Below are 15,496 nucleotides of genomic sequence, written 5' to 3' on the forward strand. Positions count from 1 at the left end.
GATTATTACTTTTTTTTCTCTGGAAAGTCAGCTCTTTCTTATCGTGGGATTATATACAGCAAATTATATAGGGAGGTCTCCCTTGTTCATATCCAAACCACAGTCAGCAATTACATTCTAATGAATCTTAGAGAGCACACGAGAACACAGGGAGAGTCCTAGGTACCTTCTATCAAACCCCAAGTGACAATTTTCTTTACAATCCTAAAATATAGTTTACAGATGCTGTAGTCACGGATAGTGTTTTGTTTTCTCATATTCCATTTTTTGATGAGTAACTTAAATCCCAAAATATAGGCAGAAAAGCATATCAGGATCAAAATCTTTTATTTAACTGAAAAGGAATCCTCCCATTTGCTTTAGTAGAAAAAAGACATCAGCAGAGAAGGTTTGGCAAACCACTCTACTCAATTCTCCCCATCTTCTCTCCAGAAAATAAATTTCATGAACATTTGGAGAAAAGAAAAGTACCAGGGAAACTTTTCTCATACTAAAGTTTCAGATATGCCTGAATCCACATCTTAGCCTTGGAGTTAAGGTGGAAACTCTTAAGGTTAAAGTGAAATCCCAGGAAAACAATCCATTGAGTCAGCTTTATAAATACTACATTATTACACACTAGGACACTACTTTAGTTGAGGTATTCCTCTCTTTTAAACTGAGATATGCAGAAAAATTTTGGTGGTCAAAATCACACAAGTGGGTCTTTAGTCACTGTTAAAAGATGAGATCGCATCAGATGCTGTTGTGTGCATTAATTCCTCAGAATTAGTTCATATTGCTAAACCTCCGCTGGAAGGGAGGCTGGAGAAGGTCCCTAATGTTTTAGCTGGGCATTGTGCTTCATTTAAATGGGGAGAATCATCTTAATTCATCCTAGCCAGGGACTATGTTTTGCTTCAAATTATATTTTAAAAATTAATTAATATGAAAAAATTGTCTTCTTGCTGAATGTATGAAGTGGTTTACAGTTTGTGGTAGATGGACATGACATAATATCACTGCTATGGCAATGGTGCCATTAGTACTAATGCAAAAATGGACTCTGAAGTTGCATTTGTTTTCACAGGATAACAAGGTAATTCATATTTGAGTTTAACGGAGTCTTCTCTCCCTCACACCCATACACATACTTAAGAAAACTGCCTCCCTGTAATTAGTAACAACAATGAAAAAGATCATGTAAATTATTGTCTCAAGAATATGTTCTAACCACATTTTGCCTGCATTCCCCCCTGTGCTGTACATCTTTTAAGACTCTGTTGTGCCAATGTAAAGAAATATTGGTTCTCCCAATTACCTCACCCTCATTTTTGTGAACAGCTGTATGGAAGATACAGTTGTGAATTCTACATAGGGCACTTGAACTTTCCTTACGCTGACAATAACCATTCATTCTGACAATAACAGAACACATACAAGGTTCTGTTAGGAAAAAAGCCTAGCTAAACTTGCCTCTGAGAGTAAAAGAATTTAGGAGGAATTAAAACAAATAAATAATAAAATTCTAGCTTTTAGATACTTCACAGAGATTTAAAAAAGGTAGCTTTGATTAGATTTTACTTCCTTCCTGAAAGCTTTCATGCAACAAGTCCAAGCATCTTGAACTCTAACAAGAAGGAAAAATTTAAATCAGGGCCATTTATAAAGTCTTCTAGAAAGGCCACCTAGGAAGGCTTCAAATTATTATTGTTTTTTATGCTGTAAACACCAGGTCTTAGAAGGAAATAGGGGAATACAAGGTCACGTGTTTAAAGAGTCAGTATGCAGGTAGGATTTGGTTCAAGAGGAAGACACCTAAATGAAGGTGTCTAGGGGCTTGTTTAAACTATTACTGGCAATATACACTCTGGATAGTATCAGTTGCCCAGTGATATGCAGCAATGGTCAGCTGAGATGCCCTAGGTTACTCTGGACAGCAGTCTGGAGCCAGGAGATATGGCACAACACCTACGGGAACCCCATAGGTTCCATGGATGGTGGTGGAGACCAGCTGGTGTGTGCTAGCTATAGTATCTCCGGCGGCAATACACAGGCACAGTTAAGCTGAATCAAGCTGTTACTCAGCATGTTTCGGCATGGGTGTTTAGCCCTGAGACATCAGTCTCTCACCTGGTTTCTAACTGATAGTCCAGATGATGACAGGTCTTTCATAAGCCCCTTGTCATATGCATGTCTCAGGCACGCTAGAGCACTACAAGTAGCACTAGATCCTTACGTTTAGGAGCTGAGCTGTGTGAGAGATCGACACCTAGGTAGATACACAAATGCAGGTGCCTTGGTTTTGAACTGAATTTTACCCTGTTGTTTGTACTTGTCTGGCTTGGGAGTCTTGAAGTATAATTTTTGTGATAACTGTTAAGTCATTGCAGCCACAACTAAAATAGGCTTCTAGAAGACATAGACATTTTAATATGTTTTTTTTTTTTTCTAATTCACATCGTTACAGGCACATCAGGTTCCTCCAGCACCACACACAGTGACTGTGTTATGCTTTCAGCTATTTCTTTCATAAGGCACTCTGAAGAAGCTCAACTTCATCAGCTATTAATTTACTTTAGAGGAGGAGGTCTCCACTCTCTTAACATAAAATAACTTTTGTCCACCTCTCTTTGCTTTAGGAAAACAGCCCAGAGACTTCTTTCTATAACAAAAACCTCCATCCATATTGGGCATGGTCTGAATTTGAGAGCAAGCCCTAGCATCCTTGGCTTACCTTACCTCACCGTCAGAGCTAAGGCTCATGGTGCTAAACATGCTGTAAACACAGTGTTTCTTGTTACACTTTTGTTAAGGTCTGTGATGGCATACATCACACAAGTAAAGAGTGGTTGTTCTGTTCCTTACTCATATCAACACATCTTCAATTCACTGACTTAGGCTGCCCATAGAAAATAAGTTTGAGATAAAGAATATGGATTGTGATGTGTGATGTGTGAGTCTGGCAAAAGAACTCACCTGAGCCTTTGCCATTCATACTTTTCCTAACATGATTATAGCTAAAAGTAAGGCACATGATCAGAGTTGCTCAAATTTTGTTGTAACTTACAATAGGTAAAGAAATCATTTAAATGCCATTACGGATTAATTCATTGTTGGGTTGCTGCTATTTGGATTCTCAACCTCTGCTGCTGCCAGTGACCTTTAGACTGCATAATTAGTGTTATTAAATGCTTATTCTGTCCAAGACTGACAGAATTCTAGAAAAAGCTACTATATCCTGGTATAATTTAAACCTATCAGCTGAATTTTGAGCTGAAATACTTTTGGAGTAGTAATGACTCTTGTCTCAACTTTAAAATTGAAAATTACATAGTGATTAAACCACACATGGAATAGCAGATTTTTAAAAACTTGTCTCCACCAAAAACCTTATTGTAAAGCTGTGTAATATAAGATTATAGTTATTTCAGCACAAAAACAAGATCTTAAAAAACAGTGAGAAACAATTCTAAAAAAAGAACTGTTAATTCTCATAAAACAAAAGTCTACTATAAAACAACTGTTTAGTTATGCCTATTTCAATGATTTCAATGGGATTTTTACTAGTTTATTGGGTGGGAGTTGTTCAATATTCAAATGAAAACACTAGTCCCTTATTTTACTCCTCTTCATTGTTAGTATCAAGGTCAAGCTTAGCTAAGAAAATGTTCAACAAATGATAGCCTAATCCACATAATCTTTTTGACTACAGAAACTGGAATGTCTTGAAGGGAAAGAAGAAGAAACAGAGATCAGAAGATATTCATAGCAGCATGCACCCACCTCTATTCCTAATGAAATGAGAAGATAGAGACAGGTCAACAAAATACAGAGAACACTAAAAGGCAGTGTACATGCAGCTACACAGATGTACAGAACATATATAAAACAGGTGTTTTATATAACAGCGAACTATGCCATGCTCCTGTTCAGGTTGAAGAGACGAAGACACCACGGGCTGATTGATTGTGAAGGTTTATCACTTCTAAGGAGAATTGTAAGAAGCAGAAGACGGTTGACAAAACAAGACCTCCACACAACAGCGCTTGAGGTTCAACAGACAGTGCAGACAAGTAGGACTAAAGATGTGCAGCAGAAGAAAGGATATATCATGTTATTACAGATCCCTCAGAAAAATGGAAGAAAACTCCAGGTGACAATGTTTCATAAAGACTCATCAATCTTTCAAATGCAGTGAAAAGAGCGGTGTCTGAGGGCATTTTAACCTTTCCATCTTTAATTCCTCTAAGCAAGCAGATTTCTCAAAGCAATTTTTATGACTGTACAAGAATTGCTGGTTCCCAGGGTGCTAGCAATCAGCCGTGCAGTGCCTGTGGAAAAGATCTGATCAGGAGCAGTTGTTATTATCTCATTTTTCTATTGAGCTGCTCGTTACCATAGAGTCTAACTCACCTGCTCATGAACCTTAATTACACCTTAGAATCAGAGGTTTTAATATTTTTTATTTAAAAAGAAAAAAAGTGAAGAATGGACAAACTGTTTTCACAGGGTGCTTTTTTTAAGGTAGATCTTGTTTCTTTCTTTCATATATCAATAACCTACACGGTGCTTTTGCCTCTGGCAAAATGTCCGTTCATTCATCCCTTCGCTTTGATGGCAGTGCAGCGAATCTATGCAAGGAGGTACAAACTCTTGACTAGAATGTCCCAGCTAAACATTAGCTTTACTTTGAATTTACTTCTTTATGGACTGGTTCAATTAAAACTAAGCTTGTAGTATTTAATTTTAGTTGGAAAATAACTCCAAAATCTCTGGTCCACTGGCATTTCTCCAGTTTGGATACATGTTTTATTTCTGTCCTGAAATGATTTGTTTAATCCTCTGCTGTTACAGTATGTGTTAGAATAAAGGTTAGAGATGAATTTTGCTCCTCTGAGGCTTCCATTATTGAAACGCACTCAAGCAGGCATTCACACTTGATGACATTAAAGGAAGTTTGACTTACGTTCTGTTTTCCCACTATGTTATCAAATGGAAGTTCAGGGCTCCAGGAACCTTCGGTAAATGTTGCTCCACTGTTCCTCCTGTCGGAGGAACTGACAGCCTCTTTCACAATGTCTTCAGGCAAAGTCAACAGACTCTCCTCAGGTTGTTTAATTAAATAAGTCTCAATGTTATGTTTTCTCAAGAATTCATTACGCTCTTTGCCATGCCCTTCTTCGACTTTATAATCCCCGTTCAGGCAGTCCAGAGTGGCTTTGGAGATGTGAATTCTCCTGCATATGTGAAATAAGTAGTAGAAAATACTGATTGTGCTTTAGTGTACATAGGTAAGAAGGAGTTTATGAACTTTGCATAATTTTTAACATGATGTATAATTAGAAGGTTTTCGACTGTGTATGACAGTTTCTATAAAGAAAAGGAAATCGTTTATTCAACAAACATGAGCTTCATTTGGGGAGAAATACTCTCAAGACATGTTCACATCAATAGGATCTCATGAATGCACAAAGTACTGTCACAGGAAAGACATTATGATATTCATACCTGATGCCTTTGCTCACAGTAATGGTTTAATGGGAGACCTTCCTGAGTAAAATACTACTCAGAGTGAATGGAAATTGCCACTTCAGGTAAATATGGTGAGAGGAAAATATATGGTATGCATTACAGCATTTTACGTGAAGCTCTTTAATTTCCTTCAGTTACCTGAGATAGCTTAAACAGTTGAAATTAGCGGTCTGATTGCATTTGAAGTGAATTAGGGAAACAAGGGAACTATAAAAACGCAAGTGAGGTGATAATTTCTGGTAAGACTAAGCGATGAGTTCAAAAACCTTTTCCAAAAGTAAACTTGAATTTAAGAGGTGACATACAAAAAGCTCAAATTTGCAAAAGCATAATACGGCTTTGGATGTCTTCCAATCAAACCTGGAGGGTGTTTCTTATTTCTATTTTTAAGACATCTTTAAGTTCCTACATGTAGGGTAAATTTCAAACATCTCTAAAACACATCCACATGGTTAGCCATGCTATACTTTACAATGCATTATCATAAATGCAGTAAGAGATGTTCATTAGGCAGTTATCTAATTCAAGCAAATAAATGTAGTGACTCCATTAAAACTCACTTATTTTTCAAACTGATGCATGGCACAGCACTTTCTGAAAGTCAGACTCACAGACCGATTCCTAAAATTCAGTCAGATAAAATTATTGATCAGTTCTTGATGACACATGCTGAGGCATTTTTATCAGGCACCACAAAATGGCTCATCTCCGCTGAAGGAAATGGTCCTAGCAAGCCCCTTGTGAATGTTATTCTGGAATTAAAGGATGCCACTATAGATTTAAATGGCAAAAAAATACTGATGGAGTAAAATGCTCTAAGTGCATGTATGATGTGCATGTATTGCAAGAAAATAAAGTGCTGGTTGTCCTTAAGTGGTGTGAAATGCTCAGAAGTATCAGAATTTTGCACAAACTGGGTCTACGTGGAGTATTAATTATCAGTACCTAATGAAAAGGTCAAAAATTTGTATCTCAGCCATTTTTTCACCTGTCTCAGCTTCCCTCTTGAGTCAACACAGGTTTTGTACAACTTCCACTGTCTGAAGTCATGACATTATGATGGCTACAGAGATTGATAATCTTCTGTAGTCAAATGTCAGTTAAACAGACAATAAAAACCAGTAAAAATGTTTCACAAATGTAAGCAACTTTTGGCCTGGACTTTAAAAGCAGAGCATATGACCGCTCAGAAAGACAATGCGTTTCCTAGCTATGAGAGATTGAATGGAGGGGACAGGGGAGGGGATGGGAGGGGACGGGAGGGGAGGGGAGGGGAGGGGAGGGGAGAGGCGAGGCGAGGAGAGGCGAGGCGAGGAGAGGCGAGGCGAGGAGAGGAGAGGCGAGGAGAGGCGAGGAGAGGCGAGGAGAGGCGAGGAGAGGAGAGGCGAGGAGAGGAGAGGAGAGGAGAGGAGAGGAGAGGAGAGGAGAGGCGAGGAGAGGAGAGGAGAGGAGAGGAGAGGAGAGGAGAGGAGAGGAGAGGAGAGGAGAGGAGAGGAGAGGAGAGGAGAGTAGAGGAGAGGAGAGGAGAGGAGAGGAGAGGAGAGGAGAGGAGAGGAGAGGAGAGGAGAGGAGAGGAGAGGAGAGGAGAGGAGAGGAGAGGAGAGGAGAGGAGAGGAGAGGGATACATTCGTTGCCAGGCTCACAATCTTTGTGTTGACTTTCAACTAACATAATCTGGGAGGACTGCAGTATAAAACTCTGAAATATGGATGTTATAATGAAAATGATAACAGCTTTAACTAAAGCATGGAGTTGGCTATTGATGTAATACCCTTAAATGGACCAAGTATTACTAAATAGTTGGTAGATTAAATATATTTTATTGTTTCACCTTTTGTACAGCTTGTTTAAAAATCCTTAAAATGGATAGTGGAGAGAAGTCTTTTTAATTTGATACAAATACAGTAAATTGGGTACCTGAGCATTGAAGTAAAGAAGTATAGCCTGTCCTATTGTGGAAAACTTATCAGACACAAAGCTTTAGATGACACCAGTCATTGAATCATCCTAGAAAATTAATTATTAGCTCGGTTTTATGGCAATTCAATACCATAGATTAATACCTAGATACACCAGGTGAAGACTGTTAGAAAATGAGGTCCTAGCAGAAGAGTGTCTCTCAAACAACACTGTAGGATCTTACATTATTTCTTTCTCAGGTTTTGTGGAATCATTTTTTTCCTCTCAGAAAACCAGAAATGGTTGCTTTTTCTCAGTTCCCCTGAGTGCCTCCTTCCATGACAGCTGAGCTGCCTGCTTATGCTCCTTCTTTTGGGGGCAATCTGCATCACCCGTGTGTATGAGGTCTCAGGGTGATACGCAACCCTCGAGGGGAAGAGCTGAGCCCCTTCTCTTCTTCCCCCTGTGGGTGGAGGGATCCCCCCGATGCTGGGTGGGTGAGCTGCCTCCCTCCTCTGTGCGCTCAGGAGAGGGCTGTGGTTCATTTTTGCTGGTTTGGGAGCAGGACCATTCATAACCCCAGAGCAGCTTTTCTGATGAAACCGGAGGAAAGAAGTGCAGCTCTGGGAATGGGAATGATCTTGGTATTGTGGCAGGCAGGGGGATTTGAATACTGGCAGCAGGGAGAAGTAAGGAGAGGCTGGAGTGAACCGAGCTGCTCTAAATCTGCTGTATGCACAAGGGAAGTCTGATATAAATCACTGTTTTGAGGGACTTAGTGAATATATGTCACATACAGGCTTTGCTCTGTTGGCAAACTGATTTACAGGAGTGGAAATCACTCTGCTCCAATAGACTGCAAGCTAGCCTGGCATTTTATCAACAGCAAGGTAGGTTATTCATTAATAGCTGTGCTACTTGCACATATTAACAGCAAAAAACCATACTTTTTGCAGGTGCAGATGGTGAAACTTATATGATTGATTTTCTTGTGTTAACAAAGCAGCATGTGACCTTTATTAGTCATCTGGGGCTATCGTGTGGAATAAGCAACAAGGAAAGAAAAAAATTGTTCTGCAATTTTATACACTGGTGACATATGCAGAGTATAGAAGTTATTTTTAGAGCATGCAACATTTCATTTTCTGCTGATTCTAAGAAAATGTATTAGTATAAAGATCTACTAAGGGGAGTGGTGGAAGAGGCCTGCATTTGAAAATACAATCTAAAGCAAATATCTTTCTAACTTCCTGGGAACATGACAGCTCTGACAGATCCTAATGTATGTGTAGGGAGTACAGCACCTGGCTCAGAGCTGATAACTTCAAACCTCTCTTACTCAAGGTGACAGCATCACTTAGACTTTCTCTGCATAAAGATGCCCGCTACTATTGCTTCTGTGTTCCATGGCCAAAAATTCAATTGTCATAGGGGATCTTTTCCTACATCTTTCATCAACAGAAGGTGAAATTGAAAGTGAACAGAGGATTCCTGTGATCACTACTGTTGCTTCAAAATTAGGATTTGCATCTTCCAAACTACAATGAGATATAGTGATGCCAGGCAGAAATAACATTCTATCTTCAAGGTGAATCGGCCACCTCAGACAAAGAAAAACTAGGCAGCTTAGTGGAAAAACATATATTTTAACATATAGACAGGTTGTCATAAATGTCAAAAAAACATCTATTAAACCATTAAATTATTTGAAAGACTTCCTGGAGAGCCTGCTGCCCATAACACCTTGTTGTTAGCGTAGCGTAATTTATGCGTATTTTAACGTATTTATGCGTAATTTAGCTTAGCATAAATTATGAACACATAATTTTCCCACACTTTGTGCATTATGAAATAAAATGCATCACAGACTTGTGTCTCACAGCAGCACTTGATTGCAAAGGATGAGAGAACGAAGCCTGGAAAAAGTCAGGAATGGTCAACACCTAACCATGAAATTTGAGCTACCTCTATGTATTATATGGGCTGAATACAACCACTGACCTTTTTCAGGATATTGTAGCTGGCAAAGGAAAAGAAATACCTTTCTCTTTTCCAGTGCCTTTGCAAGCTGACCATTTCTACCTTTTTTGACTATAGTCAACAGCAAAATAGAAAAGAAAAAAAAAAAAAAGAAAAAAGAAAAAAGAAAGAAAAAGGTCATACTCGATGAAATAATGTAAGACACTTAATCTGTTGGCAAGGTTAACAGTGTATTGTGTTGGCAATGTTTTCTGATGGTGGGAAATACACGCTGCCTTACCCAGGAATTCCACCTGACTCGAGTTTGTTTGCGATATCCACGTCCCATGACCAGACATCAAACTGCCATTTTCGCAGGCCCAGCACTCCACACAGAACCGATCCTGAATGTATCCCTATCCTCATGTCAATGTCGTGCTTCGTTCTTGACCTAACATATCTGTCAAAAAAATCAAAACAAACAAAAACCAAAAAAAAAATCACACTCATGAAAGTATATGTCATGGTTTTTCATATCTTTTAGTAAACAGTATGACATAATATACAATGTTAATTAAATGTCTGTTACTTTCTAGTAAGAGAGAACTTTCTAGAAAGAGAGAACTTTCTAGGTAGCAAAGTACATGTAGAGAAAAAATGACTAAAAGCCAAATTGTCATTCAGTGCTTAACTGCATGTGTGGGTCAGTAGCACACACATTTTTCCTATTAGACAGAAAAAGAAAGAGAGAGAGAAAAAAAGATGAGTGAAAGGATTTTGTCGGACACATTGAGGCCTTCAGCCTGGAATTATAAAAGAGCATTCAACAACATTACAAAAACTATTACTATCAAACCTGCATACACTTTTATATTATTTCATTTTTTTTAAAGAATTTTTAGTGTTTCGGAGATGTTGCTTTATTGACTGAATTTTTCCAAGGTTAGTCTTAATCCAAAGGTGAATTATTTTAAGTAGATTTGGCCAGGACACCATTTTCTCTGTTATGGTAATGGTGTGACTCTAAAATCATTTTCTTCCATTCTGTGTGATGGCAAAGACCATTTTATTCCCAAAAAATAAACACTTGTAGGCATATTTGTTAGCAGTCTCACAAAAAAGGACTTTGTCCCAGCACTGATTTCAATTAATATGTCTGTTGATTTTAAAGGAAATTTTACTGTGTTAAAATAGTGTCTTCCTCTTCTGATACAAGACAACATATATTGTTCACAGCCACAGGCACCTTAGTAGTGCCTCAGACCCAGGACTTCTTCTTTCAAATCAGTATTGAGATACTCCAGCACATCACCGTGGGAAGCTCACAACTAAAATAATTGAGCTATATTCATTGGGATGACAAAGAGACCACTTATCCAGTTCTGCTTGTATGATAACAATTACTTGCACCAGAAATACTATTAGAGCTAGTGTTTATTAATATTTGAATAACATGCTCGGGGTAGGAAAAGCGCATTGCTATTTTTGGTCCACAAACAAGGCTGCTCTTTCACTGTGAAGGGTCCCGGTTCTACAGTCACTGAAGTCAATAGCAGCACAGCAAGATTACACAACAGAGCAGACAAAGAGTAAACACTGTTTAAAAAAATGTGGTTTTTTTAAAAACTCTGTTTCACAACTCGGAAGCTACCACTGCCTCAGATGCCTCAGTCATAACCTTGACAGACCCTCTCCAGAGGAGAAAAGGGCAAATTGCTTACTGAATTCAGTACTTGGCCTTTCATTGTTGCAATGGGACATCAATTCTGTTCATGCAGGGGGAAAAAAAGAAAAGTTTTAAAATGGAGATAAACTAGTTGTATAAAAATGCGAGGAACTGAAAATAAGCAATTCATATTCATTTCCCTTTCCTGCATATTCTGAAACTTTGAAGAGAAGCATGCATATGCTAAGTCCCAATGCAGTTGTTTGCCTACAATAAGATCTGTTCATCATATCAGGAAGGTAACATATTTCAGATATCTAAAAGGAATTATTTTTTTTAAACAGTTAACCATAAAATAATAAAAGAAGCTTTGAGAAGAGGTTTAACTGCTTTCTGATACTCCAAGTTCATAGTTTTCATTTACTAATTTCTTTATTTCTTTGCAAGGAAGAGGGCTTGAAATATTAAAATCAAACAAACAATCACCTGTCTCTGGAAGATGGGATATGGGAACAACTCCTCCACACTGAGAACAACTAAGAGAAGTGAGAGTACTGTAATTTGTAATGTTTTGAACAATTTTTATAGATATGCTACAAAAATATCTAAACTAACACTCATAACTCTCAGAGGAATTATCACACAACTCCCCACATGATCGTTTCCCCATCTGCCTTTTTCTTTTGTTCAGACTGAGATAATTATTTCTCATTTTATGTCTGATTTCCTTGTCTTGAAATGAAAAGCTAATTGGATCCAGAGACATAATTGAACAAAAAGCTTTTCATTGAAGAATGCACACAATGAGAGGACCTTAAGTTATATGAAATGGTCTAACAGCATATATTTATGTAATATCTCTCTCTACATATATATACATATGGTCTATTAGACCAATTAAGATTTTAAGCACTATAGTATTTAATTGCTAATAAACATAAATATATGACACTGGACATATACTAGCATTGGGCAATGATCAGTGTAATGGAATTTAACACATCCAAATCCCAGATGGAGTAATGCTGGGCACAAGTCTATACATTGTGAGAGGAGCGGCTGGAGAGCGGCCTTGCAGAAAGGGATCAAGGGGTGCTGCTGGTTGACAGCAGGCTCAGCGTGACCCAGCAGTGTGCCTGGGCAGCCACGAGGGCCACCTGCATCCTGGGGGGCATCGAACACGGCTATGCCGCCGTCAAAAGAGGTGGTTATCCCGCTGTATTTAGCACTGCTGCGGCCTCACCTCGAGTGCTGTGGGCAGTTCTGGGCTTCACAATTTAAGAACGGTGTTACTGTGCTGGAATGCATCCGAAGGAAGGCAACAAAGCTGGTGAAAGGGCTGAAGGAATGTCCTGTGAGGAGCAGCTACGGACTCTGGGTTTGTCTAGTGTGGAGAAAAGGATGCTGAGGGGTGACCTCACTGCTTTCTACAGCTTCCTGAGGAGGGGTCGTGGAAAGGGAGGTGCTGATCTCTTCTCCCTGGGATCCAGTGATAGGATGCTTGGGAACGGTTCAAAGCTGCACCAGGGGAGGTTCAGACTGGACTTCAGGAAGCATTTCTTTGCCAAGAGGGAGGTCAAACACTAGAACAGGCTTCCTAGAGAGGTGGTCCATGCCCCAAGCCTGTCAGTGTTTAAGAGGCATTTGGACAATGCCTTTAACATGCTTTAACTTGGTCAGCCCCGAATTAGTCAGGCTAATCTAGTTGGACTAGACGATTGTTGTAGGTCCCTTCCAACTGAAATAGTATTTCCTCTCTTCTCCTTTCCTTTCCTTTCCTTTCCTTTCTCCTCTCCTCTCCTCCTCCTCTCCTCTCCCCTCCCTCTCCTCTCCTCTCTTTCCCCTTTCCTCCTTTCCTTTCCTTTCCTTTCCTTTCCTTTCCTTTCCTTTCCTTTCCTTTCCTTTCCTTTCCTTTCCTTTCCTTTCCTTTCCTTTCCTTTCCTTTCCTTTCCTTTCCTTTCCTTTCCTTTCCTTTCCTTTCCTTTCCTTTCCTTTCCTTTCCTTTCCTTTCCTTTCCTTTCCTTTCCTTTCCTTTCCTTTCCTTTCCTTTCCTTTCCTTTCCTTTCCTTTCCTTTCCTTTCCTTTCCTTTCCTTTCCTTTCCTTTCCTCTGCCCATGAATTGTATATTGTATATATATATAGCCTTGTATTTATACTCTATATGGGAAATAACACACCAAGATCTCATTGGAGACCAGGTACAAATCATGGTGCAGCTGAGCAATGCATCCTTCTGCTTCCAAAACGTTCACTAAGGATTGCTGGATTTTAACTTTTCCTTTGTCATAAAAATGTTGTGTTGGCTTGAAACTTGGCATCCTCAGTCAGCCACACGTGACTTCTGCGTGTGTCCAAAATCACACATGGCTGTGTTGCCCACACCACCCCCCGCATGACACTGCAGACTCTAACCGCGGTCCTGTCCCCCTTGCCTTACCTGGTGTCTCTCACAGCCTCCCAGCAACTCCTCCCCATAAGCTGCTCAGGTGATACTTGATCTCAGCTCCTCATCTGCAGTCAGTCCGGATTTGGCTACCTGCCTGCATCCTTGGGCTGAGGGCTGTTCTGTTGTTCTGTCTCCTGAGGTGCTGGTGCACCTGCAGGGCCCTGTCTTCACATTCTCCTCTTACTCACCCTTTACAGCAATGTGCTCTTATGTTGACAGGTAGGAAAATAATTGCATGAAGAGACCTGATCGGATTAAGCCACTGGCAGTCTGAGATATAGTTAAACAGGCCCTGTCCAGAACATGAATCAAAGCACAACAGCAATCTAATCTGGCTCTCATTGCTTTATTATTTGCAACAAAGACTGAGCAGAGCAGTTGAGAACCTGTTTGTGGGGACATTAGATTTCACTAAACTTTTGTTGTAAAACATCAAATTGAACAAAGAATAAATGGTTGTAGTTTAAAAGTGAGGTGACTAATGGGTATGTACAAAGCCATGCGATTAGTCTTTTTCTTTAGAATTTCTTCTTTTAGAAGCAGAATTTCTCAATTATGTAGAGCAGGGGACTTCATCATGGTCAAATCCAACTCCCTAATAGCCAGACTACCGCAGACTTCAGGAGGTCTGGTTAATAATATAATGCTATAGGAAAAAAAGCAATTAAAAACTTTGAAACAATGAACCCTGGATCATCTTCATCAATAGGGGTAGTTCTCATTTATTCAGGAAAAACTTCTCATAAATAATAGCATGTACTAGATACTGAAAAAATGAAAAGTGTTCATTTTGCATAAGCTCAGGTATTCCACATCTTTTTGTTCTTCTGTCTCTTACATTTATTCAACTATCAATGAAGCTTCTAATTAAAAAGATTTGTTTGCTTCAGCTGCTTTACAGACTCTTTGCAAATACTTTGATGAAGCACATTCATGACACTGCGTTATTGAAGATGTGTATAACAGCCCTGTTTACCTCATAAACTGTCTGATACCTTTATCCAGGCTGAGGCAACTGTGAGAGATACTATTCATGTCATTCATCTCAGTTCAGCTGAGTCAGTGATAAAAATTGCATCAATTTTAATTGGATCTTGAAGCTTCTTTTTGGCCAGCATTCTTTGATGGTTATTTGAATTTTGTGCTGTTAATCAGAGGCTTTCCTATTTGCATGTAGCATGTGAGCCAAAAGTCAGAAACCTGCCCTTCAACTTCTTCTGTAGCTGCCAAAAATCTGAATGCCCTGGAGTTCCCGCTTTTCAGGTTCAGAGGTGACACACTGGCTACCTCTGTGCTGACCAGTTTAACTGGTCAAGTTTCCATCTGTGCTTTGAGATACTTAAACCAGACCCCAAAATGTTTTTTACCTTGTCAGCTAGCTCTCTCACAACCTGTTCCCAGGTTCAGCCATTTGCATGTGACGGAGGCTATTTCCAGTAGGCAGTTTGAAAACAGCTGCCTGGTTTGGGAAGCAAAAAGAATTGAGAAGAATGGAGCTGGCCAGTCTGTGCCACTTTTTCTTGGTGACAGCTAATATTCCCTAGGACTGTTGAATTTACCTGTGAAGACATAGCCACTTTCATATTCATGTAGATGTAATAGGAAAGTCTATGTATTCTGGCTGAAGTAACTAAAGATCTCAGCTGATCCTCCTTTGAGCAGAAAGTTAAACTAGTGATCTCCTGATGTCCCCTCCAAACAGAACTGTCCTATGATCCTAAAGTTCACTTACATAGAGAACTTTTTGGTTGGACGGAACAGATTTGTGCAATTTTCCTAAATGAAGTCAAATGCTTTTTTGGTTGTGACTTGAGAGGGTAGTAGGTGGATTGAGGCAAGCGCTCTCTTCGCTATAACTGTGAGCTGTGTCATATTTGCGAAGGAGATATCCATTATTTTAAAAAAGCTAGGTAACAGGATGCATTAAACTAGTGAACAGTTTGAAGAATACAGCTCAGGTAGTATGACTCACAGGATGTAACACTTTGTAGATGGACTTTACACAGCATTTA

The 15,496-nt window shown here is 39.3% G+C and overlaps 1 protein-coding gene across 2 annotated transcripts in view; it reads right to left on the bottom strand.

Annotated features, from left to right (window-relative positions):
* Positions 1-15,496, bottom strand: part of ADCY8 (adenylate cyclase 8) — a 131,010-nt gene that overhangs the window by 43,509 nt on the left and 72,005 nt on the right. For both annotated transcript variants that reach the window (XM_040588342.1, XM_040588341.1), the window contains exons 6-7: positions 9,674-9,832; positions 4,949-5,219 (exon numbers count right to left, since the gene is read on the bottom strand). In XM_040588342.1, the coding sequence (XP_040444276.1) occupies positions 4,949-5,219; positions 9,674-9,832 (430 nt within the window). The remainder of the gene's footprint in view (positions 1-4,948; positions 5,220-9,673; positions 9,833-15,496) is intronic.

This window comes from Falco naumanni, chromosome 3 (assembly GCF_017639655.2).
Source record: "Falco naumanni isolate bFalNau1 chromosome 3, bFalNau1.pat, whole genome shotgun sequence".
In the NCBI taxonomy this organism is placed as follows: Eukaryota; Metazoa; Chordata; class Aves; order Falconiformes; family Falconidae; genus Falco; species Falco naumanni.